This window comes from Penicilliopsis zonata (assembly GCF_001890105.1).
Source record: "Penicilliopsis zonata CBS 506.65 unplaced genomic scaffold ASPZOscaffold_7, whole genome shotgun sequence".
Classification (NCBI taxonomy): domain Eukaryota; kingdom Fungi; phylum Ascomycota; class Eurotiomycetes; order Eurotiales; family Aspergillaceae; genus Penicilliopsis; species Penicilliopsis zonata.
The window spans coordinates 911,009-930,974 of NW_019208917.1; the positions used below are offsets into that span (position 1 = coordinate 911,009).

The following is a 19,966-nucleotide window of genomic DNA, read 5'->3' on the forward strand; positions in this document are numbered from 1 at the left end:
ATTGGAAAATATCAAACATCGCTAGTCACCAAGGAAATGATTTGCAAAGGAGAACATCGGACTCGCTTGGATGAGAGAGGAATCATAGCCATCTGGATGAAGCAAAACCAGAACACGCAGCGACAGAACCGAAGCGGAGGAGAGGATCATCAGTTGCATAAAAATAACCAGCGATGATGCGGGATGACAGGTAGAAGCGGTTTGACGCCTTGGTTCTACTCTGCAATACTCTCGAAGGACGGATCCTTGACACTTCCACCAGCGTCGCCTAGACCTGCTACGGGCCGATTGTAAGACCAGCCGGTAAACTGCGCTTGTTGCTCCTGCGTCAGCATAGAAGTCTCGACAACAGAGTCCAGGGGGACCTCGTCAGTAAAAACTGTATCGATTTGCGTTGTGTCGAGAGCATTAGCCTGTTCTAGTTAGCTCTATGCTATTAGAATGTCAACTCGGCGGTACGCTTCGACTTACCACACCCGGTTTGAAACTAGGTTCGTATTTCCTCTGAAGTAGCTTGCGCCAGTCAATGTTGGCGAAGAAATGGTGAGACTTGATCTCTGCAGCTCCGTTGACACCTAGACGGCGCTGAGGGTCGCGGTCCAGTAGGCGTGTCAAGAGGTCACGAGCAGCGGGAGGAACGATGTCGCTACCGGGGAATGTCAGGGGTTCCTGCAAGATCTTCCGGTACATCTCATTCGTGTTCTCGTCGTAAAATGGCGGGAGACCAGTCAGCATCTCGTAGAGGAGAACACCCAGTGTCCACCAGTCGACTGTCTTGGTATAGCCGTTGCCCAGTAAAAGTTCAGGAGCAAGATATTCGGGCGTGCCACAGAACGCTGATGACTTTTAGTATCATATGAATGGGGATTTGAGGGGGTGGGCCAAGAGCTTACTGTTGGTGCGGTCTTCGTCCTTCATATCTAGCTTGCAAAGACCGAAATCGCAGAGAGCAACGTGACCGGTATAGTCAAGAAGGATATTTTCCGGCTTGAGATCGCGGTAAATAACCTTGAAACCGTGAAGACACTCCAAAGCGCAGAGAAGTTCGGCAGTGTAGAAGCGAGCGCGATTGACATCGAAACGTTGCTCGCGCTGCAGATGGTAGAACAATTCACCACCATTGACGAAGGCTAAGACGAGGTAAAGTTTCTCCGGTGATTGGAACGAGAACTTCAACGGCACGATGAAAGGGTTATTGATCTGGGCCAGTACAGATCTCTCTGCCAGGGTGTGAGTAACTTCGGAGCGTGAGATGATGTGAGCCTTTCGGATGGTCTTCAGGGCATAGACTCGGCCAGTATCTTTCTTCCTGTATGAAAGGAGCCTTGTCAGCGTCATTGGAAAGCGTGAAGATGTTCGGAAAGGAAAGAGGGTTGCACCGACATGACCTGCATGACCTTGCCGAAACTGCCCTTGCCGACAACCTTCAGCAAGTCAAAGTCCTCGAGCTTCAGGCTTCGCTGTCTATTTTCGACAAAGGAGACACCGACTTTGATGGAACCTGTTCCAAATTGCAAATCCAGCCATTCAGCACCGAGCTGGCCTAGGTGGCGATCCTGCTCAGCGTGGGCGGCGGCGGCCTTTTGGTTGTCCTTCTTGCTGAGTTTGGGGTCGTCGACATACGGCTGGGCCTCCTCGAAGCGCGGGTGAACCTTGACTGCTCCGAGAAAGATATCTTCACTTCGCCCGGCATTCGGTGGGGCCGCCGGATTGCGCAAATAGAGCTGAATGTTCAGCTCCGTTTTCCGCGAGACATCGAACTTGAAGGCCGTGTTGTCACCAGCCCACAGGGGATTCTCGGGCGAACCCGACACAGCGTCGACAAAGACCTGGTTCTTGTCGAAGTCTAGGAGAGCATATGGCAAGTGCTTTGTGGAATAGCGGCCATGGATGGTGGGTGCCGCATTGATGCCTCCGCTGGTAGATTGCGGTCGGCCGTGGGCGAACTGGGTACTACGGGCGTGAGAAGAATGCGAGGAAGAGGAGCTGGGGCGCAATGATGGGTTGTAGGAGTTAGTATTTTGAAAATGCGAATTGAAGATTTGCTGGTAGTGCGGGGATAGGGACAAGGCCTGGCCCTCGTGAAGGGTAACAATCAAGATTCCAGGCTTCACAGGTGCAACAGGAGGTGAGACCAGAGACTCTGACGCCGCTTTATTCACCAGAATAGATTAGTAATGTAAATAAAGGAGGTACTAGGGGAGAGTATAGGAATATAGGAAGACAAACCAATGCCATTTGAGTTTGTGGAAGCTATGCTGGGGGAGTGTGTGGCCACAGGAGTGTGTGCACCATCGTCGCTCGCCGCCGCACCACCCTTAATGGTGGATGTCGATGATGACCGACCGAATGTGCTGGTCAACGGAGCGAGATGTGTTTCCTTCAGCTCTAGTTATATGATAGCCATCTCAGCAATGATATTCTGACCTCAAAAGGATATCTGGACCAGCATCCAGACTTGCTATGGGGAAGGGAGACCAACTGAACATACTTTTGGTGATGTTCCACGACATCTTGTTGAGATGATCAAACAATGGCACACAGAGCAAGAAACAATAGCAAAAATGGCTCTATCTAAGATAGACCCCAAATGTAAAGTCCTTGAGGTGACCGGAACCACAAAGAAGGGGCCAATGCAACGCGAAAGAAAACACTGGAGCGACGTTGCTCCAGATGGACAGGCAATTCAGCTCTCACACGGTGGAATGAGGAGAAGCGGCGAAGGCGCCCAGCCGGCAAATAGGAGAAGGGCGGAGGAGAACACGAACAAGAAACAGAGCAACGACTAGGTCAAGATGGTAGTTTAAACTATGGAATAAAGCATAGGACGACCCCGGGTGTGCAAAAGAAAGACGCTGGTGCTGTACAGGCGCGGACGGATAAGAGGGAGGGAAGTTCAGAAGGAGGGAGGGGCTGACGATGGCCAGGCGAGGTGAGGTGGTTATTCAGATCGAAAGCGCTGAGGACTCGGAGGGGAGGGGGGAGAGGGATGGGACAGCCGCCTGAGGAGAGGTGTGCCTGAGGCTTCAAGGCATCCAACAGGGGGCTGTGCAGTGCAGGTGGCTGATATTATTCGTGGCGCTGGAATACCTCGTCCTTTTGGGACTAGTGGGCTAATGCGCCGGTTGCCGTCTCCACAGGCAGGAGCGATGCGGTGACTGCCATCCCAACCGTACTGGCACCGCTACCAGGTACCTAAGCTTACCCAGGTACCTCTTGGTGTTGTTCTCTCTTCCTACCGCAGATCTTTTGGAAACGCATTGCTCAACGCCGCTGCCCGTCTTGAATTTGCTCCCTGGCCTTCTCACACCTTCCTTGACTGTGGAATCTCGCGCCTGCCTGGGCCCTTGACCCCCACATCTCTCCACGCAGAGCCTCAGATCGAACCGACCACCTAAATTCACTCGCTGCTTGCCGCCCTCTCCCACATCTGGAGGGCATTGGTTATTACAGAGGACGGAGGCGGATTCAGCGGAGGATGAAAGGGTCAGGTCACCGATGGGTGTAATACGGAAGAAGACCGCCTCGCGCGGCACGGAAGCTGGCACGAAGTACCACTGCGATATCTGCTCCATCGACGTCACGTCAACGGTGAGTTGTGTCGTCGCGTGTTTCTGATGGTTATGAGAGTTCCTTATCTGACAGTGTCTTCCTTTGCTAGGTCCGGATATCGTGTGCTCATCCCTCTTGCCATGAATACGACTTGTGTGTCCCTTGTTTTGCTGCAGGCGAAACCTCCAAAGCCCATGATCCGACCACGCACCCGTTCCAGGTTATCGAGCAGAACTCGGTACCGATCTATCAGGAAGACTGGGGTGCGGATGAGGAATTGCTTCTGCTAGAAGGCGCTGAGATCTACGGATTGGGCTCGTGGGCGGACATTGCGGACCATATTGGCGGCTATCGCAGCAAGGAAGAAGTGCGAGACCACTATGTCGATACGTACATCAATAGCTCTTATTTCCCGCTCCCTGACCGCGCGGATCCGGAGGACACAAGTCTGCAGGATTCGATTTCAAAGGAGGAGTTCCAGGCCCGGAAGAAGCGCCGCATCGAGGAGCGCAAGGAGGCGGCCAAGGCTGCACCTCCCACTACCCCGAAGCAGAAACCCACAGCCAGCGTGCCTGCTTGTCATGAAGTCCAAGGGTATATGCCTGGGCGTCTGGAGTTTGAAACCGAGTTCTTGAACGATGCCGAGGAAGCAGTACAACACATGTCCTTTGAACCCGGGGCGGGAATCAATATCGGTGGCGAGCCGGATCCAGAGGTGGAACTGAAGATGACTGTTGTGGATATCTACAACTCACGGCTCACAGCACGGACAGAGCGCAAAAAGATCTTGTTTGAGCATAATCTCCTCGAATACCGGAAGAATACAGCGCTGGAGAAGAAGCGCACAAAAGAGGAGCGAGACCTGCTTAACAAGGCTAAGCCATTTGCCCGCATGATGAACCGTGATGACTTTGATGAATTTTGTAAAGGATTGGAGTACGAACACAATCTCCGGCTGGCAATCACCCAGTTGCAAGAATGGCGGCAAATGGGGATCGGAGACCTCAAAACTGGAGAGAAGTACGAGCAAGAGAAACAACAGCGCGCGCAACGCCTGGTTCCTCAGGGGTCCTTTGATCGGTTTGCAAGCGCCCGTCCCAAGCAGACGCAGCAGCCCGAGCAACCGTCTGCAGCGAACCAGCTGACGACTCCGGAGCTGCCTCTACGGCTGCAGAAAAACACGGAGTCTAATTTACCCTTTAACGATTTCGATCGAGCATTTGCTAGCAACGGTGATGGGGCCAGCACCCCGCAACCGACCAAGACAAAATACGTGATCCAGCCATTGAGTGGTGTAGTGCCGTGGAAGCTGGAAGCCGAAAGCGCCGCAGACCTCCATCTCTTGACCAAAGAGGAGATTGAACTCTGCAACGTGCTCCATGTCCACCCCAAGCCCTATCTAGTCATCAAGGAGACCCTTTTGAAGGAGGCCATGAAACAGGGGGGTAATCTCAAGAAGAAAGATGCCCGGACCATTTGCAAGGTATGTATTGCTACGTCTGAAAAAAAAAAGAAAGCATGGCTGACAGCTCCAGATCGATGCTACGAAATCGAGCCGAATCTATGATTTCATGGTACATAGTGGATGGATCAACAAAGTGTAGATTATATCAGAAATGAGTCTTTGCTCCTTGTATATGAATTATGATATCCATTTCTACCCCTGGAGGGGTTTGGTATGGCGTTATGGCGACAGCTAGGGATGGATTGATCTCCGAATCTATGGCACAACAGATTAATGATAGTTATAGAATATCGAATAGGTAGTGTTATTACAGTAGCTGTCTAGAGTAGTTTAATCGGAGGCAACTAGTTCTTTTTTCAATGCTCATCTCCATTCCATATCTTTGTTTCGGCTGTCATCTCCACATCCCCTCAACAACCTCGGCAGCTGGACAGACCGAGTGAAAGCTAAACAGTACATAACTACATTTATCTACTGCTACACTCTTATTTGAAAGAAATATAAAACCACTATTATAACAATCATATTACTTCATCCAATTGGAATCCCCAAACATGACGTTCACCACCTCCCCCCCAACCCCCGAATACGCCCTGCTCTCCTTTCCAACCCCCCAGATCCTCCTGGTGACACTCAACCGCCCACGCAGTCTCAACTGCATCAACACAAAGGGCCATCAAGAGCTCCACGCCATCTGGGAATGGATGGACTCGGAACCGTCGTTGCGCGTGGGCATCCTGACCGGAGCGGGGAGGGCGTTCTGCGCCGGCGCAGATCTAAAGGGTAGCTATTTCTAAACAACAAACTCAATTATTTCTTACTAACTAACTCACATTATAGAATGGCAAGGTAAAGCCAACTCCGGCGAAGACCTCACCCCTCGATCCGGGTTTGGCGGACTCTCGCGCCGCACAGGGCTCAAGCCGGTGATCTGCGCGGTAAACGGCCTCTGTCTAGGCGGAGGCAGCGAGATGGCCATCAACGCAGATCTGGTGATTGCCAGCCAGGGGGCTGTGTTTGGGTTTCCGGAGGTGAAGCGCGGGGTGGTCGCTATTGCGGGCTCGCTGCCGCGGCTCGTGCGGACGGTCGGCCGTCAGCGCGCAATGGAGATGGTTCTCACGGGGCGGCAGGTCTCGGCTGTCGAGGCGGAGAGATTCGGCTTCGTCAACGAGGTGGTTCCTTCCGATGATGCTGCTGCTACGAATGGTGCTCCTGGGGCCGTCGTGCGGCGCGCAATCGAGGTGGCCCGGGAAATCGCGGAAAACAGCCCCGACGCCGTCATTGTCAGTCGCGAGGGAGTCAAGATCGGCTGGGAGGGTGTCGGCGCGGAGGATGGTACGCGGATGCTTATCGACGGTTGGTCGAAGCGTCTCTACGGGGGAGAGAATATCAAGGAGGGCTTGCTCGCGTTTGTAGAGAAAAGGAAGCCCAACTGGTTCGACAGTAAACTGTGACTTGCATATGGAGAAAGTGCGGAAGGCACTAACTATAGCAGGTTGTTGTTACACCCTGGCGGGCTCTGTGTAGCTATATCTAGGTAATATACGAATGATACTACAGAAATAATAAAAAAAATAAAATCACTTTGTTGGCTATTACCCTGCTAAGCAGTCATAAGTCATAAAAAGAACGCCCAGCCAACCATCCGGTTCTCCATTTTCGCCATATCCCATGCAGTCCAGTGTAAGCTTCATCTTACAACTCAACCTGCCGATTCAATCGGTTCTGCCCCAGTCGGGTCGTTTCTCTTAGATCCGCGGACGACCCAACTGAACCCTGAACGTAACAAATCAGTATTAGAACAGACAAGAAAAAGAGTTATAGATCGAGCTTTTGGGTGTCCTACTTGGAGTCCTTCTGCACCTTTTCCACAACCTTGAGCACGTGCGAATAGAGAGGGTGCTCCTTCTCGAGGCCAGTGAGTTTGGTAGTTGCGTCGTCAGCCGACAGTTCCTTGAGAATCTTGGCGAGTTCGACACTCTCGTCGTCACCGGGGACGTTCTGGAAACGCAAGGCGGTCTCCAAACCTCCAAGAAGAGCATCAAACTTCAGTCCGCGCTCAGCCAGCTGAGCGGCAGGTCCGATGAAACGCTCCTTGCGAGACACCTTACGGATGGGAGCCCGACCGACACGCTCGACGTTGTCCTCCAGGTAAGGGTTAGAAATGCGGGTGATAATGGTGTTGACATAGTCCTTCTGCTCCTTCTCAGAAATGTTGTGCTTGGCGACGATGAGTGCGGCAGTCTCATTCAAGACCTTTTGAACAGCTTCACGGATAGTCGCATCGTGGAGAGCGTCGGCAATGGTTGACTTTTCAACCAAGTGGCCGGCGTAGGCAGTAGTGGCGTGACCAGTGTTGACCGTGAAGAGCTTACGCTCAATGTACGGCTCCAAATTGTCCACCCAGTGGATCGCCGGGATGTCAGGGTGGCCAACGTCGCCAAAGGGAGTCTTTTCAACAACCCATTCGTAAAACTTTTCGATGCGGACGTTCAGGCCACTGTTGGGAGGCTGGTTGGGGACAATCCGGTCAATGGCGGAGTTGGCGAACTGAGCCCGCGAGTAGAGGGACTCCAGACGCTGCTTGTCGGTGTGCTCCTTGATAAAGCCATGGAGAGTGTCAGTGGCACCAATCGCGTTCTCACATGCAATAACAGCCAGCGGCTTCGAGACAGTACGGGCATCGATTCCCTTGGCGATGACGGGGGCGATGAACTTGAGGATGTTGGGGCCCACGGCACAGGTGACAACGTCTGCGGTGGCGATCTCCTGGACGACATCCTTCTCGTGAGTCTTGGAGTTGATGGCACGATAATTGGTGATGGTCTTGGTCGACTCGCCCTGCTCACTGATCTCGGTGACCTCGTAGGAGCTGGAGTTCTGGAGGCTGTTGATGATGTTGTCCATCACGTCGATGAAGACCACCTCATAGCCAGCCTCATGAAGAAACTCGGCCACGAAGCCGCGGCCAATATTTCCGCCGCCAAACTGAATCGCCTTCTTTCCCATGATGTGTCTGGTTTAGTGTAGGGCAAGATGTGATGTTGTACGGCGGTATATGTTTAGTCTGCTACGCAAGGCAAAGGCAAGGTAGTGTAGAGTGGTAGCCAGAGGCCTGGAGCAGGATGAACAGAAAGAACACGGGCTGACAGCGGGGGAGGAGAGAAGAGAGTATTTGAAGCTGTTATGTCGAGAGGAAGAAAAGGAAAGAAACCCAGCGAAGGCAGGAAACCGGATCCCTATCGTGAGTTCCGGACAGAAACAGAAGGAGGGGCCCGGTGAAGGAGGGGCGGCGCAGCGCAGATAATGGAACCGTTCACATTCACTGAGGAAGCGACGACATCATCGATTAGCCACTCAGGGCGCCGGGAAATTCGTTCCTGCCAGCTCTGGAAGGAGCATCCGGATTGGAGCCCGAGCTGCGCGTGTCCCTGTTTGTCCTGTTTGTCGCCGGTGGTTATCTGACTGACTTCTCTCTCCTTTTGCTCGTCGTTGCCTGCTGTACTCCTCATTTTTGCAGACACAGATATGTAGCTACTCCTTTATCTAGGTACCCTTGGGGATGCTAGGGATGCTACAAGAGTAGTCAGCACGGTCGTATTAAACACGACGACGTCACAACCAGCCTCAACCCCATGGGCCAGCCAACGCCATGGCGTCCAGAGGGGCGACCCCGCTAACTAACTATCTGCTGTTATCTTTGCGGCAGCCTGATATTCCAGGCCTTCAACCTCGGTCAGCTTGTCTCCACCGACATTATCTCTTCTGCTCCGTACGCGAGTACAAAAGCGAACTATAGTCTGCAAGGCAATCGAGTTTTGGTGACGGCTTCTTTTCGTTCTATTGATTTCCGGTAATCGCCCACACCCTGTCACACATGAGACGCATCGGTGTAACACAGGAGAACAAGAAAGGTTGAACCTCTCACATGTCATCAGCCGGCTTGGCCATGGCATGGGCTGTTCATGATAGGCTTGCAGAACCCCCCCGATGACCTCACGTTTTCAGGTACCTGATTTAACTAATTATTGTGCCCCAGCTAGTCAACGACCCTTCGGCTGCCAAATACGAGCCATATGATCTGACGTTCTGCGGTGGGGGTGGATATGTCAACAGCGGAACGAGTGTCGGACGTTTAGCAAAAAGAGATGTGCCGCGGATCGGAGATGACCTGGTGAGGTATTTCTGACTTGTCGCTGGACGCCCGTGTTTAATTCCCGCGCAGCTGCTCCTTAAAGCTCCGGATTTCGAGGTATCGCAAGGTTGCACGGAGCACGATCAGAGGGCGGATGCAAATGCTCCGTATAGGCCAAAACACCCAGATAAAAAGATTATCCGGCACTAGCAGAGCGCCGCTGCTTTGCTTCGACCTCGTTATTCGCTCGGTCTCGGAAAGAAAAGGGAAACTTTCACGTCAACCTCAGAAATTGTTTCTCCTCCTGTGTGGCTGATGGCGTGGATCTCCTGATCGGCGCTTTTTTGAGCCGGAACTTCTTTCGACAGTATTGTATCCGACATGGCTGCAGGATAGCCAGGATAATGATGGTACACCGGGCGTCTGGGGATGGAAAATCACGCAATGGCGTACGGTGCTGTATCTCTTAGCGGAGGTCTTTCGGAGAGTCCTTTCCTTTTGCCGTCAGACTACCAAGAAAGCGGCGATCTTCATGGAAAGACAAGAGAAACCAACCACTCATTCAGCCTATGGTCAAGAACTTCGAGTTTTATTATTATCTAATAGTACTACTAACAACATATGGGGGTGGAAACACCTCGCCCCTTAGGTGACCGTTCAAACCCCACCGCAAACAAGCCCCGCGCATTATTATTATTGCTATTACTACTATCTTTCAGGTTATTGTTGCTACTACCCCACACTCTTCAACCCAGTCAAGACCACGCCACATCTTTGCAAAATCCAGGCCTGTGCAACATGTTGCTGTCTCTGGGCTTTCTTTTTGGATGGAAAGAGACATATTTTAGGCACCGTGTACTGTTTTCTGCTCCGTACAGCTTCAGAACAATCCCTGTTGCTTGGTTATTCCTCTAATAAGGGCTTTGCCTCGCCTTCAGGCGGATCACAATGACAACGCTTGGAACGATCGATGATCACTGCTGTCAGAATACTAGACGACGCGATAAACAATAAGATGACAGCGGCCCAGGTCATCTGCAGAAATTTTCTTCCAGGATCAGCGCTGACGCCTGAACCTTGAGCATGGTGGTTGATAAGTTTCACGAATTCAGTTGCCATGACGCTGGCAATTGTCGAAGCGCTGCCAGTATTGAGGAGGCTGATCTGTATGACAAAAAAAAAGAGGTGGGGAGAATATGAGTACAATTCAATGTCAAAGCAAGCAAAACCAAGGCGTTGCTAGCACTTACAAAGAGACAGGTGAACTCATTTGACAGTTGCGGATCTCTACCCGTCGCTGACGTCCAGACTCTCAACAGAATCGACAGACCAGATGCCCCCACACCCAAGACATATAGTACCGACATTGTCTTGCTCGTGGTGGCCATGTATACGAAATCGGCGCTGATGGCGCTTGGCCATCCGATATCTGTGAGGCTCTGTCCCGTTTTGATCTCATTTGCCAACACCACTTCGGGGTCGAACCAAAAGGGAAGTTTTCGGTCGGAACAACTGGTTGTATTCCGCCCAGTCCTGGTGACATTTGAGCCGGGAGACGAGCATTCTTCCAGGACACCTTCGCAATATGACATGACATAAACAGAATAAAAGTCCGATATTCCTATGTTGCTACTAGGATTCGGGGTATTGATCTAGCCCAACATGTTATACATCAGATGGTGAGGCTCATGGAGACAAAGGAAAAAAAGAGACCACGTACCGTTAGTATGTCGGCGTCGATGATGAAATTCTTCTGGGTACCGGCGAAAAGACACAAGATGCTGAGCGTGAAGGCCGTGAAGGCCGCCACCGTCGGCAGAAGACCGACCCAGAAATTCATTTTGCCCGACATGTGTTAGCTGAAACTCGATTTACCAGATTGGTGTTCAGCCTTGGTCTGAGATTTCGAGTGCAGTCAAGTAACCGTTGCATCCTAGGCTTGAAAGGACCCCCGAAAAATAGAAAGAAAGAGCGAAATAATGAGAGTCGAGAAGATGCCAATGCTAATATCAACGTCTCAGAAAGTTAATATCAGTTTGGAATTCCTGTATAAGAGCTAATCTAATTGCAAAGATCAACGATCTCTCTCGGCACTTGAGGCTCCTCCATTCCTCGATCATACTCCATGCAGAGGGTCTATTCGAAGGAGGATAGGGATATCATTGACTCATACTCAACCACACGAGGCAATCGACAATCCACATCTCCCGGTTGATCTGAAGTATGTATGTCCCAGCCCCTCTGGCTTTTCATCTTACCGCAAGTAGAAAGGGATACTAGAGAAGACATACAGGAACCGGTTTTCACAAGACTGCCTTAACGATCGCGATCGTATCAGATACAATTATAGCAGTTCTTCTCAAGACTCACGGTCAAGTACAATCTGTCTCAGATAACGATCCAACAACATATTATTCATTTGTTTGTCACTCATTCCTTGTCCTCCCGCGGACTCGCTCTTGAACGCTCACTGGCAGTTCGAAATACTGTCCACGTTTTTCTTACGGAGTAGGCACTGATGGGCGGGGTTGAGATACCACTGTGGTGGCGTGGGTAGTACCAAGTTACCTGGAAATCATCAAGGTAGTCAATGGCCGAATAAATCCTCTCAGCAAGGGGACAACTTCCTGTTTTCTTTGCTTTGCGACACAGACGATGGTCCTCTGATACGATACCCAACTTCGCGGAGTTCCCACTAACATTCCGAAGATCAGGAGCTAAAATCTCTAATCTTAGAGATGAACCTGGCAAATCTGGTACGCATCCTCCAGGAACTCCACAGCCCGACGGATATTCAGCCCGAGCCAACCAATGGCTTCAGTGGAATGACTCCCGGCTGGCTGTTGCCCTTGCGTCCAGCATCTTGGGAAGCCTCAAGCCCCTTTCTCGGTTTTACTTCCCGACCATTCATCGGAGAGCAGCAAACCATGCCCGTTCTGGAATAATCGAGATTCCTCATGTTCATCAATGTGATATATACTTTTAAACCGCTCAGAGGGAAAAATGCGTCATTCCAGCTACCTACGCAACTGGTGCAACTGGTGCAACTGGATGCAACCGAGATAACCTTATGCCTAACTATTGTCTGCATAACTAGGTGATGTTTTGGCTGTTGCAGCGTCGCTCGGATGATCTGCACCGAACTGACCTCCCCTTCTCCTCGGAATCCGGAAATAGCCCATTCCTTATCAGAGGTTTAGCATTTAAAGACACTACAACCAGTCAAGACAGCCCAAAGTCCTCAAATTAGGCAAGGGAGAAGATGGGAGAAGATGGAACAAGGTAACGGTACGCTGATAAGAGGCAAATCGCTTGGTTCTCTCATCGTGATATTGAAACTGTAGGCTTTCTTTCCTCCCAGCTCTTCCTGTCTACCATGAATATCACCAGGCCTCGCCCTTAGGTTCTGACAAATTAACTGAAAATTGATTTTAATAGAAAATAGACTTTATCTATTATTTACAAGTATTGAAATAACTTTTTGTGTTTAACGCTTTCCGTGCATATATTCATTATTCTGAGCTGTCACCTGACTGTAACTCCTTCCTCGCCTTCTCTGAAGCTCAACTATCTTTTCTTGCTTCAAGGCACTCCTGCACGTACACCCCTCGGTAAACCACTCTAGGACATGACTGTTGTCTATTAATTATCCTAGCTAAGCTATAAATCCTTTTCTGGTTCGTTTCGTCTGAAGAATGCAAGGAGAACCCAATCGTCAGGACCATTCCTTAAACTTGAACTAATCATTCAGAACGAAGAATAGTTATCTTCACAAGATATCGTCCTCTTCCTCTTCTTCGCTCTCGCTTTCTTCCTCCTTTCCTAGGCCGATTTGGGCGGCGGCTGTTTCGAGGAGTAGCCTTGAGTCTCCTCGGTCGAGCAGGGTCCCCCCCTGCATCAGGGGCTCATACTCATGCCCCAATTCCTCCACGAACGCGCGCAGCATATTTCTGGCCATATAACGGCCTGGGGTCCCCCAGAGGGGCTTCCCCAACTCATCGTACAGCTCAAAGGCGGCCCGTTGGCCCGGACCAACCCGCCATGCGCGCCGGAGAACTTGAAGGCAGTAATGGAAATAGAGGTACCGGGCCGCCGGGTGATACCTTCCTCTGAAGTAAAGACGTCGATTGTCAAGGTCGCGCCATTTAGTCGGACTGCTCTCTTGTATAATCTTCATGTCCAGGCAGCTCCACGAACTATCGATGACCCGGATCTTGAAGTCGCGGGTTTCCTGGCCTAGCCAGTAAGACAGCATCGCCATTGTCGGCCTTTCGGGGAGATCCGGGACAATGGTAATTACCCCAGCATCGAAATACTCCTCGACGGCAGAGCAAATCATCAACCCATTCCTTGAGGAAAACAGCTCGGCTGGGCGGATTTGCCCAAAGATGGCATCCATGGATGCCTGCCCATGTTTATAAGAAAAGAGGTGGGCAGCAGTCATGGTCGATGGGGGGAACCAGTCCTGCATAATCGGACACCAGATTTTACCATTTTTAACTACTTCATAGTCTTCCAAAAGCTTCATTCGGAACTGGCTTTGGAAACGAGAGTCGCGGGGCTCCATTCCGGTGCGAATACCCAGACCCATTGGGCTGCTGATAAAAAGATTTATAAAAGACGCCCCCAGGCTCCGCCTCTCAGGTTTAGGTGCCTCGGCCTGCTTTCTGAATGAGGTGACACGACATTGCTGGGCGCGAAGTTGCTCGAACAGCTGCCTGGCCTCTTCTGTCTGTGCCCACATCGAGGGCTCGCCTTCAAACTTGGCTCATGAGATTTTGGATACCACACGCGTTTTCGCGGTGACGGCCTGACACTGCCGAGCAATATGAAATTGCCGATACGGCACCGGGGTGTTGGGAATCCTCCCATTGGCCGTCAGAAGGACCAAATCATCACGGATCCGGTCATATTCCACAAAAGTAACATAGCGGCCGATGGCAACCGCACCAAAGACCCGATGGGCAGGCTTTTGGGGCTTCATGCGGCCAGTGCAGTGTCCCAGACGGTGGGAGCCCATTCAGCGTTCAAACGCTTGCATTGAACCAGCATAAAGTCCACCAGACCTCGTTACATAGCGCTCGCTGTCTGAAACATGCGATGAAAAATCCCAGACCAATTCCAGCCTGTCGATTGCCAGGCGTGCAGTGTTTAGCTCATAATACTGACATATATTAGCAGTGTTTGATGCTATTATTCTATATGCTTACATTTCCTGGGGGCTCCTTTGCAAGGAGACGACCTGGCATAGTCCTCTTTATTAGACAGCAAGAGTATTGAGAATTTAGAGAAGATCCACTGGAGAAGGAAACGACATGTCTGAGAAATTGTCTTATACCTACTATATCGCTCTGCCATTGAGGGTATCCAGTTCATTCACATACTCGGTGACTTGAGTTAGAATAGCAAGGATACGGGATCTGTTCCAGATACCAAGAGAATCACCGAGGATATTCTTGTCATTGACCATCATAGTCAGATATGGCCAGTCAATGGTCTCGGGAGCCGTCAATGCCTTGTCTTGAATCTCCATATAAAGGGTGGTGGGGATACGGTGCAGCCAGTAGGAAACAGGCAGCGACTCGCCAAATGCAAGCAGCATGTTTCGCACACTGGTGGCATCCAGATAGTCAGAGATGGCATATTTGATCTCCAGTGGAAGGGAGAGGCGTGTTGACAGATAAGCTGTCACTGATGATGATGATGATGATGATAATGCTGTCACTGGTCCTTCTTCCCCCCTGACACGAGACCGATGCAACAGTTCATTCACTGCAGGAATGTGGAAAGGATCGTCAATCCCGGGATAGGGGACAATTACACCTCCAGTCACACTCCTTTGGCTCTCCATGAATATAGGTTTCCCGGTGAAGTCTATTAAACCCTGATATATGAGACGAGGAATCTCCAAGGCACCCTCCTGGCTCCAGAACTTCTTCAGAGCAGCAAGAATATAATCTAATTGTTGAGTTGCTCGCGAGCCAAGCTGTCGTTCCAGGAGATCCCAGCATCTAGCATGCAGCAGATATCCTTTTAGAGCGGGATCATCACCATCATCATCATCGTCATCGTCATCATCGATGTCATGCGCGCGAGATGGGTGTGGAATCCGAGCTACAACGGCAATTCTGGCCGTCTTATGGCCAGGGCAGCCAATATAGGCCATCTCCGGGTCCAGAGGAACGAAAAACAACCGGTGAGGGGCTCGGGCGCCGTCCATGTCGCCAATTCCAGACAGAGAATAGGATGGACGGCAAGGACTCTCATCTGCTTTCTCCAAGACTAAGACTTTACAATCAATACGACCTAGGCATATATAATAATAATAATAAAGAAAAAGGCTTCATACTCATCCGGAAGAGGTGATACCAGCCTTTCTGCTGCTGGAAGGCCATGGAAAGCTCCGAGGCGGGCAGGTGGATGGCAAAGGGTCTATTCCGGGTTCTTTTCCATCGAGCATGCTGCTTCCATATCTGCTGCCATTCTTCCTTCTCGGACACAAGCAGAGGAGGAGTCCCGAGCTGCCAATCGTCGTCACTGTGGAGGTGTCCACCACATATCCAACAGAAGAAAGGAAGAGGGTTTGTCGAGTAGAACTTGCGGGGCATATTACAGTAGATCAATTGATTATTGATTAATGATTAATGATTAATGATCAATAGATCAATAGATCAGTAGATTGTAAGTTATACAGTGACATAGTCGTTACACCTACACTACAGACATAATCGTTACACCTACACTACAATTCAGAAAGTAAATACACTCTAGTTCCTATATCTACATATCTTAAGCAGTCTGGCAAGACCCCCATTTCTGCGGCTGCGGCGGCGAGACAGAAACCGTCTGCTCCCCGTCCAGGACGACCGAGGAGCCATCCACGCCCGTAAAGGTGCAGAAGCCGCCTCCAACCGAGGCGATGCTGCTCACGTTCAACGGGTTGGCTGGAAGTCAGTGAGTTTATTGAGCACCAAAAAACTAAATTCTTCAAACACAAGTCGACGTACTGATCGCCACGAGGGAGTCGTCGGCGGGAAAGTTCTGGGAGAATGAGGCTCCATTGACGCCGTTGAAGGTGATGGAGACCTCGAAGACGGCAGAAGAAGAGGCGATGGGGGTGGCGCTGGCCAGGGAGAGGGCAGCGAGGATAACAGAAGTCTTCATGGTTAATAAGATGTAGTAGGAGGGTTATTATTATGAGTACCACTCTGTACTACTAACTTATATATGTAGGACTACATATCTATGACTAAATGACTATTAATCTCACTGATCAGCATCAGGCCCCCAATAAGCCCAATAAGCCCAATAAGCCCAATAAGCCTAATAAGCCTTTAAATAATGTCAATCACTTCTATTCATAGTACAAGGCGACCAGCTGTCTCAGGTATGACAGAACAGGGCTGAGCCAACCAACCCTAAGAATATCACTGGATCGTAATGGTATTATTAAACTGCCATGAATCTATATAGATTATAATCATATAGACTTATTCTACGCAGTAAAAACATACAACTATCTAAAAATAAGTTGCCTCTAATGTCAAGACTCAGGCTAAAGATGCAGCCTTCATAGATATCTAATATATTAACTATATACATCCTATGGCTTAAAATAGATACTAAAAGCAAGCATTTATTTCTAGCCTTGAACACTTACCTATTATTAATTATACTATGATAGCTATAGTTTCATTAGTTATTCTATATTGGCTGATGTAATCAGCTTCATAGTAATAACCAATTTTCCCTGTATCCTGCCGATCTTCATGATTCAAAGAACTGCTCCAAGAGAGACCTCATCTAGGTCGCGTCTGGCTGGCAACGTCCAGGATTTTCTAGTCAGGCTTTGGAGCATCCATGGGTTCTCCAACTTTGAGGCTCTTTGTGCCACAGACGTATCTCATGCAGAAGTACAGCCTTTACATGACCATCATAGTGATCATAGCATTTGCGTCTGCTAAACATAGCTGTAGGTGGTTATAAGACCAATCCTCAGTCTAAGATTATATATTGAAGTCTTTGGCTTATCTATACTTACCTAGTGCCGACATTATACTATACAAATAGAACAGGTGGACTCAGCAAGTAAAGGTGTTCCGCCCAGTACCAGATGGCACAGTGGTACACTATAACTATATTTCATCATTGTCCATAGCCATCTACAAAAAGAACCGGATATGGGGAGAAGAACAAGAGTTGGGGGGGAAGGTCTGGTATTTATACCGAGAGTTTGATGCCTCAGGCTTTTATTTTCTACCATTATTTCGATGTATTGTAGGGTCTACGTTTTCTATGTGCAAGAGTCAGTCCGTCACTCTTTCCCGCTCGTTTCCTTGGATAAGCAGTTGATTCCAGGCAGTCTTCGCTGCCGTAACAAATTTATATCATTCTCCAAATTGACAGTATTAGCAGAGGACTGCTAATTAGTATATTACTACTATTCATGCTTCGCTCTGCTATGCTAAGGTAACTCAGGCCTGACAAGTAGCAGTGTGTTTACCCAGTTTGCACATTATCATTCACTTCTTCCTTCCTCTTCTCTTCCTTGAGCTTAACCATCTCCCTTTCCAAGATACGGTGATGGTCATCGTCGTACAGTCGGAAGAATTTCTCACCAGCTGCCCTCCTAACCTGCCTCCAAGAAACCGAGCCGTTGCCGTCTGTGGGATTGCAGATGTGAATGATGCTGCCCGTCCTGGCGACGACGGCTGGTTCGTATCAGACTTCTACCTGTTCAGACACCTTCTGTCATCTCGAGGTATATCCTTCTTTCTTGTCATATTGAATGCCAAAGCTTAGCTAATCAAATATCACTAGTGACATACAGACTCGGTGCGATGCATGAAGCCGACTACTATCGCCGGCAGATGGGGATCGATGACCCCTCAGTCTTAAGTTGACAGTCTCGTGTGGAAAGAAGAGCACTGGGGTCAGTCATCTCCCAAGGAGAGACAAGCCAAGCAAGAGAGAGCCTCAAAGGCCTACCATTTCATCAGTCGTCATGAGATCATCACATATCCTATTCAGTCAAGGCCCCGAGCATCTGTATTACCTTGCTCTTGTGCTGGCCGACTTGGAGCTTACCTGGGAAGAAATTGAGACGAAACTTCGTGATGCAGCTCTACACATAAGGCTTGGTACCGCTCGGTGTACAGAGCATGGCGTGGCAAACATGCTGCAGAAAATGAGCTTGTCATGAGTCGCCGATGGGTGTTCATGGATGAAACTTGCTTTGCTTCAATAGATATAAAAGGTCCTCCTACAAGGTCTATGAATCATTAACTACTTACTCGAGACCAGATAAGGAACTAAATGTAGTAATATATTGAATAGAAGCGATGCTATATCGTGCATACTCGACTTGAGCGTTATATACCTTTATGTCGCTGTTACATCATAATCAAGCGCTTAGTATTTGATGTTCTCTTATATATTATTCCAGACCAGAATAATAATTATATCATGATTATACCTACAGCATGTACTATCTCTAGGCAGAAGTGACAAAAACCAAAGTGAGAGTATTCAATGACAACCACCAAGTGACACTTCATTTCTCCCTCCCCTCTTCTCTCTCTCTTCCTCTTCTTCTTTTCTAATCATAAATTCAATCACCATTTCAACCATGAACGCCGAATTCGAAGACACTCGCCGCCATGATCTCATCAAACATATTGCTAAAGCAATGAGCGACGCACGCATTCCTTTCACCCAGGCCGTTTGGGCTACCCTCTGGCTGTCTGACCTGGAGAATTTGCAGGCAATGGTGAATGAGCCCAGAGTCATGAATATCTCCACCCTAGTTGCCGATATGGCTTATGAGAAGATTGTCAAGCCATGTACATATTCAACTGCTATCCCCTACAGCTGTGGGCTAATAACGAATAGGGAATACACGATCCTGCTCATCAGCACCGATGACATCTCTCGAATTATCCCCTGAAGCACAACTCTCTACCTCCGAGATCCCGCCGAGAATCAACAGGGTATGCATCGAGGAAAGTAGAGATCAGGTAAAGTCTGCGATCTAATTCTAGACCTTGAACCATGGCTAATTTATTGATTTCAAGTGCAAGATAAGAGACAACGAGCAATGCATTTTGACAAAGGCAGGTTATGTTGTGGAAGTCGCTCACATTTATCCCTCTTCTCTTCAAGGGCAAGAGGCCAAGTCGGCATTCTTCTGGCAGGCCCTGCGCGTATTCTGGACCGCCGAGAGAACCAAGCGCTGGGAAAAAGATGTATTTGGACCAAATACGAACACCTGTGCGAATCTGGTGACGATGGCACCTCACACGCATGCCTACTGGGATGGGGCTCTCTTTGCGCTGAAGCCTCTGGGTAAGAGCGAGGACGAGAGTAAGATGGAGATGCAGTTCTTTTGGCTACGGCCCACCTCTCTTTCCAGTCCTGTTATTCTCGATATCCCTCCATCTATCCCTACCGACTACGACTCATCTGTGGTGAAGGTGAAACTGTTCGATTGCGAGGTCGACAAAAAGCTTTGCTCGGGAGATAGGATTGTTATAACAACTGATGATCCTATCAATCGGCCCCTTCCAAGCTATAATCTTCTTGAGATGCAGTGGGTTCTTCACCGGCTCACTGCCCTCTGTGGAGAAGGCGAGATCGCCTCTCCCTCAAGCTCCGATGAGGAGGGGAGTGAGGGGGAAAGAGGTAGTCTTACGGTAGAGTGATATTCAACTAGATGTACCCATTCTTAGACATCTTATATGTTCACTCTTCTATGAACTCTCATGTATATCACAGGTGTGTCGGTAGATTTATATGAGCCATATTATGCGCAACAC

General features: G+C 49.6%; 10 protein-coding genes across 10 annotated transcripts; 4 read left to right on the forward strand and 6 right to left on the reverse strand.

Moving 5' to 3' along the window:
• Positions 1 to 215: 215 nt before the first annotated feature.
• ASPZODRAFT_16440 (hypothetical protein) lies at positions 216 to 2,513 on the reverse strand (the record flags this gene model as incomplete). The annotated part of the gene is made up of 6 exons (XM_022726668.1): positions 216 to 413; positions 472 to 836; positions 894 to 1,309; positions 1,384 to 2,152; positions 2,230 to 2,388; positions 2,492 to 2,513. The coding sequence occupies 6 exons, from the start codon at positions 2,511 to 2,513 to the stop codon at positions 216 to 218; spliced, it is 1,929 nt and encodes a 642-aa protein (XP_022581202.1).
• A 668-nt stretch (positions 2,514 to 3,181) lies between these two features.
• ASPZODRAFT_132810 (hypothetical protein) lies at positions 3,182 to 5,360 on the forward strand. Its single transcript, XM_022723123.1, has 3 exons — positions 3,182 to 3,591; positions 3,662 to 5,035; positions 5,088 to 5,360. The coding sequence occupies exons 1-3, from the start codon at positions 3,499 to 3,501 to the stop codon at positions 5,154 to 5,156; spliced, it is 1,536 nt and encodes a 511-aa protein (XP_022581203.1). The 5' UTR covers positions 3,182 to 3,498; the 3' UTR covers positions 5,157 to 5,360.
• Positions 5,361 to 5,451: 91 nt separating this feature from the next.
• On the forward strand, positions 5,452 to 6,608 carry ASPZODRAFT_132812 (hypothetical protein). Its single transcript, XM_022723124.1, has 2 exons — positions 5,452 to 5,800; positions 5,858 to 6,608. Exons 1-2 carry the CDS (start codon positions 5,572 to 5,574, stop codon positions 6,469 to 6,471), a joined length of 843 nt encoding a protein of 280 aa, XP_022581204.1. The 5' UTR covers positions 5,452 to 5,571; the 3' UTR covers positions 6,472 to 6,608.
• Positions 6,609 to 6,859: 251 nt separating this feature from the next.
• Positions 6,860 to 8,026, reverse strand: ASPZODRAFT_66709 (hypothetical protein; the record flags this gene model as incomplete). The annotated part of the gene is made up of 1 exon (XM_022729393.1): positions 6,860 to 8,026. The coding sequence occupies one exon, from the start codon at positions 8,024 to 8,026 to the stop codon at positions 6,860 to 6,862; it is 1,167 nt and encodes a 388-aa protein (XP_022581205.1).
• Positions 8,027 to 10,055: 2,029 nt separating this feature from the next.
• On the reverse strand, positions 10,056 to 10,992 carry ASPZODRAFT_66308 (hypothetical protein; the record flags this gene model as incomplete). The annotated part of the gene is made up of 3 exons (XM_022729366.1): positions 10,056 to 10,316; positions 10,403 to 10,804; positions 10,873 to 10,992. 3 exons carry the CDS (start codon positions 10,990 to 10,992, stop codon positions 10,056 to 10,058), a joined length of 783 nt encoding a protein of 260 aa, XP_022581206.1.
• Positions 10,993 to 12,921: 1,929 nt separating this feature from the next.
• On the reverse strand, positions 12,922 to 13,896 carry ASPZODRAFT_142496 (hypothetical protein; the record flags this gene model as incomplete). The annotated part of the gene is made up of 1 exon (XM_022724857.1): positions 12,922 to 13,896. One exon carries the CDS (start codon positions 13,894 to 13,896, stop codon positions 12,922 to 12,924), a length of 975 nt encoding a protein of 324 aa, XP_022581207.1.
• Positions 13,897 to 14,493: 597 nt separating this feature from the next.
• ASPZODRAFT_16446 (hypothetical protein) lies at positions 14,494 to 15,760 on the reverse strand (the record flags this gene model as incomplete). The annotated part of the gene is made up of 2 exons (XM_022726670.1): positions 14,494 to 15,434; positions 15,502 to 15,760. The coding sequence occupies 2 exons, from the start codon at positions 15,758 to 15,760 to the stop codon at positions 14,494 to 14,496; spliced, it is 1,200 nt and encodes a 399-aa protein (XP_022581208.1).
• A 181-nt stretch (positions 15,761 to 15,941) lies between these two features.
• On the reverse strand, positions 15,942 to 16,342 carry ASPZODRAFT_25768 (hypothetical protein; the record flags this gene model as incomplete). The annotated part of the gene is made up of 2 exons (XM_022728017.1): positions 16,160 to 16,342; positions 15,942 to 16,096 (listed from the first exon to the last, which is right to left on the reverse strand). Exons 1-2 carry the CDS (start codon positions 16,314 to 16,316, stop codon positions 15,942 to 15,944), a joined length of 312 nt encoding a protein of 103 aa, XP_022581209.1. The 5' UTR covers positions 16,317 to 16,342.
• A 1,393-nt stretch (positions 16,343 to 17,735) lies between these two features.
• ASPZODRAFT_16448 (hypothetical protein) lies at positions 17,736 to 18,055 on the forward strand (the record flags this gene model as incomplete). Its single annotated transcript, XM_022726672.1, has 2 exons — positions 17,736 to 17,913; positions 17,973 to 18,055. The coding sequence occupies 2 exons, from the start codon at positions 17,736 to 17,738 to the stop codon at positions 18,053 to 18,055; spliced, it is 261 nt and encodes an 86-aa protein (XP_022581210.1).
• Positions 18,056 to 18,780: 725 nt separating this feature from the next.
• ASPZODRAFT_16449 (hypothetical protein) lies at positions 18,781 to 19,852 on the forward strand (the record flags this gene model as incomplete). The annotated part of the gene is made up of 3 exons (XM_022726673.1): positions 18,781 to 18,994; positions 19,044 to 19,141; positions 19,226 to 19,852. 3 exons carry the CDS (start codon positions 18,781 to 18,783, stop codon positions 19,850 to 19,852), a joined length of 939 nt encoding a protein of 312 aa, XP_022581211.1.
• Positions 19,853 to 19,966: the final 114 nt, after the last annotated feature.